Source organism: Chelonoidis abingdonii, chromosome 6 (assembly GCF_003597395.2).
Source record: "Chelonoidis abingdonii isolate Lonesome George chromosome 6, CheloAbing_2.0, whole genome shotgun sequence".
NCBI lineage: Eukaryota > Metazoa > Chordata > Testudines > Testudinidae > Chelonoidis > Chelonoidis abingdonii.
The window spans coordinates 1,896,553-1,899,932 of NC_133774.1; the positions used below are offsets into that span (position 1 = coordinate 1,896,553).

Genomic DNA, 3,380 nt, shown 5'->3' on the forward strand with positions numbered 1-3,380 from the left:
GGAGGAGCAGAGTGGGGGGTGTGGGGAGGAGGAACGGAGCAGAGTGAGGGGAGGGGCAGGGGGAGCTGAGTGGGTGGGAAGGGGGCGGGAGGGGGAGCCCAGCCCCATGGGGAAGGCAGGGGAGAGCCCCCCACCAGCTGTGCCCAGCACCTACGTCCAGCTCCCCTTTGCTCTGTCTCACGGGGGTCCCACCCCGGGCGCTCAGCCCTGGCCTGTCACGACTGGCTCCTGCACGGCTGTAGCTGTCCCAAGCCCCCCGGGGAGGGTTGCTGAGGGGAGCCGTCGGAGGGCGGGTGGTGCTTGGCACTGCTCCTGGTGCTGCTCCCCGTGCTCCCGCTAGTGCCAGGGCAGCAGCGCCAGGGCGAGTCGCTCTCTGCAGCGGGGCGCTGGGTCGGCTACCTGGGAATTTGTTCAGCATCTGGGATGTTGGGGTCGGAGGTTCGCTCTGGGCCCTGCCTGCTGGGCGCTGGCCCTGCCTGAGCCCTGCTGCCCCTGCGCTGTTTGCAGCTATGCCGGTTCCTGCCCTCGGTACCAGTTCAGCCTGGGGAAGAGCTGCGGGCAGCTCCTGAGCAGCCCCGAGGTCGCTGGCTCCAGCCAGCCGGTGCTGCAGCCCGCCCGTTGGCCCTGCGCCGGTGCCCCGCCTGCGGAGCAGGCAGAGGAGCTGCTGGGGACCAGGCCGGTCTGCTGGGGGGCAGGAGCTCGCCCGCTGGGATGCTGCGTGATCCCGGGCTACACAGGTGAGAGACGCGGCAGCTGGTCCCCACGGCCATCTGTACAGGGGGTGGGGGGCGGGGAGCTCTGCTGGCCACTCCTGCCTCTCCCAGGGAATCCATCCATGCCATGACTCTGCCCCACTTCCCAGGAGTCGAGACCCCCTCGGTGGTAATCAGGCCTTCTCTTGGGGAGCAAATGTGGACCATGACCCAGCGGGCTCTGTCCAAGGGCCTCTGCTCACACCTGGCGCCGCTGCACCCTGCCTGGCCAGGGCCATGGGAGGGATCGTGCAGGATCAGCCCGGGCCAGCCAGCTAGCCTGAGGGGGTCTGAGAGCCCTTGGCGAGGGGCCCACTGGTGGCATGGGGGAGCTGCACGCAGCCCCCTCTGGTGCGTCTCTCCCTGTGCCCCGGGCTGGGCTCTGCCAGCAGGAGGCGCCGTTCAGCAAAGAGAGGCCCGTCCGCTGCAGGAGGCCCCCACATGCAACGCTACCAGGGTGGTGCCACTAATGGGGCAAACAAAATGCCCTGTGCCAGACCGATGCCACCACTCCAGAGCCACGCCCTGGCAGTGCCCATCTGGCAGCGTTAGCCAGGCGCCATCAGCCTTTCCCCTGGTTATTGTGAAAAGAAAGTGGGGGCCTGCCATTCCCCCCCGCCCACCCAAGGCCTGGATTGTATTAAGAGAATTGCATCGTAGCCACCGACACCCTGAAAATCTCTGGTACCCCAGGGGATCCCCCCTCCGGAGCACCCACTTGGTAGATTCCAGGTCGGTCTTCATGCCTTTCCCTCGGGTTCCTCTTAGTGCCCAGCATGACGCACCTGGGCTCTGCGTGGCTGGGCCTGGGGACCACCCCTCCAGCTGGCGTCACTCCCTTGGCGGCCCTCAGGCCTCCCCCCACCCCGCCCACATGCCCCCTCCTCCAGCCCTGCCCCCCCCGCCCATGTGGCAGGGCTTGGGGGCTACTAACCTGCCTCTCATCTTGCTTGCTCCTCCGGGCACTGGGGCCACCCCGCTCCCAGGATTCATTCCCAGGGCCCAGAACCTCTTCGCCAAGACCTACTCCGAGATCTGCAAGGAGGCCAGGAGTGACTTTGCCAGGCAGCAGCTGAGAGCTGCAGGCAGGGAGCAGGAGCTGCAGAACGCAGGGCGGCTGTCCCAGGGCACCAAGGGCAACGTAAGCCACCAGAGCGACCGGGCATCTCCCTGCTGCCCCCCTGGAGCCTGCCCCTGCCCCCGGGGGCCACAGCACGTCACCTGCCAGGTTGGGAACTGCCCCTTGCCCCCTGGGCACACACAGCATGTCAGCAGCCAGGCCGGGAACTGCCCCCTGGGCACACACAGCATGTCAGCAGCCAGGCTGGGAACTGCCCCCTGCCCCCAGGGGCCACAGCATGTCAGCAGCCAGGCTGGGAACTGCCCCTTGCCCCCTGGGCACACACAGCATGTCAGCAGCCAGGCCGGGAACTGTCCTCTGTCCCCAGGGGTTACAGCACATCAGCTGCCAGGCCAGGAACTCCCCCTGCCCCCTGGGCGCACACAGCACGTCAGCAGCCAGGCTGGGAACCGCCCCTTGCCCCCTGGGCACACACAGCACGTCAGCAACCAGGCTGGGAACTGCCCCCTGTCCCCAGGGCACACACTGCATGCCAGCTGCCAGGCCAGGAATTGCCCACACACAGCATGTCAGCACCATGCCAGCAGCACGCTAGGGGATGCATGTGCCCGCCCTGCCTGCTCCTGTGTCCCCAGAGTCTGAGAATGCAGGTGTGGGGGGCACTGAGCTGGGAGCAGCCTGGCCGCTGGGGAGTGGGACTGCGCAGGCAGCTTGGCCTACAGCGCCAATCGGCTGCCTCGAGGCGCCGCACAGGCTGGTGGTGCTCAGCGCTCTGAGGGGCGAATCCCTCCAGCTCCGTTACTGATCAGCTCTGCCCCCTTCCCCCCAGCAAGGGAGATGCCCCTTCCTCACCGACAGACACGCTGGGCTGCTCTGCTGGGAGCGAGTGTCTGCACGCACAGGCCCACCCCACAGCGCCACGTACCCCTCTGCATGGACCCCACAGACCCCCTGCTCCTACCCCACAGATAGCCCCGGACAGGCCCACCCCACGGCACCACGCACCCCTCTGCATGGACCCCACGGACCCCCTGTTCCTATCCCACGGACAGCCCCACCCCACGGCGTCACGCACCCCTTTGCATGGACCCCATGGACCCCCTGCTTCTACCCCACGGACAGCCCTGGACAGGCCCACCCCACGGCGTCACGCACCCATCTGCATGGACCCCACGGACAGCCCTGGACAGGCCCACCCCATGGCGTCACGCACCCCTCTGCATGGACCCCACGGACAGCCCCGGACAGGCCCACCCCAAGGCACGACGTACCCCTCTGCATGGACCCCACAGACCCCCTGCTCCTACCCCACGGACAGCCCCGGACAGGCCCACCTCATGGCGCCATGCACCCCCCTGAATGGACCGCACAGACCCCCTGCTCCTACCCCACAGACAGCCCTGGACAGGCCCACCCCACGGTACCACGCACCCCCCTGCATGGACCCCACAGACCCCCTGCTCCTACCCCACGCACAGCCTCGGACAGGCCCACCCCACAGCCCCATGGACCCCCCTGCATGGACCCCACAGACCCCCTGCTCCTAC

The 3,380-nt window shown here is 68.2% G+C and overlaps 1 protein-coding gene across 1 annotated transcript in view; it reads left to right on the top strand.

Annotated features, from left to right (window-relative positions):
* Nucleotides 1-3,380, top strand: part of CIMIP2B (ciliary microtubule inner protein 2B) — a 21,634-nt gene that overhangs the window by 14,526 nt on the left and 3,728 nt on the right. Inside the window, exons 2-3 of the mRNA XM_032772963.2 lie at nt 341-737; nt 1,739-1,893. Coding sequence (XP_032628854.1) covers nt 341-737; nt 1,739-1,893 — 552 coding nt within the window. The remainder of the gene's footprint in view (nt 1-340; nt 738-1,738; nt 1,894-3,380) is intronic.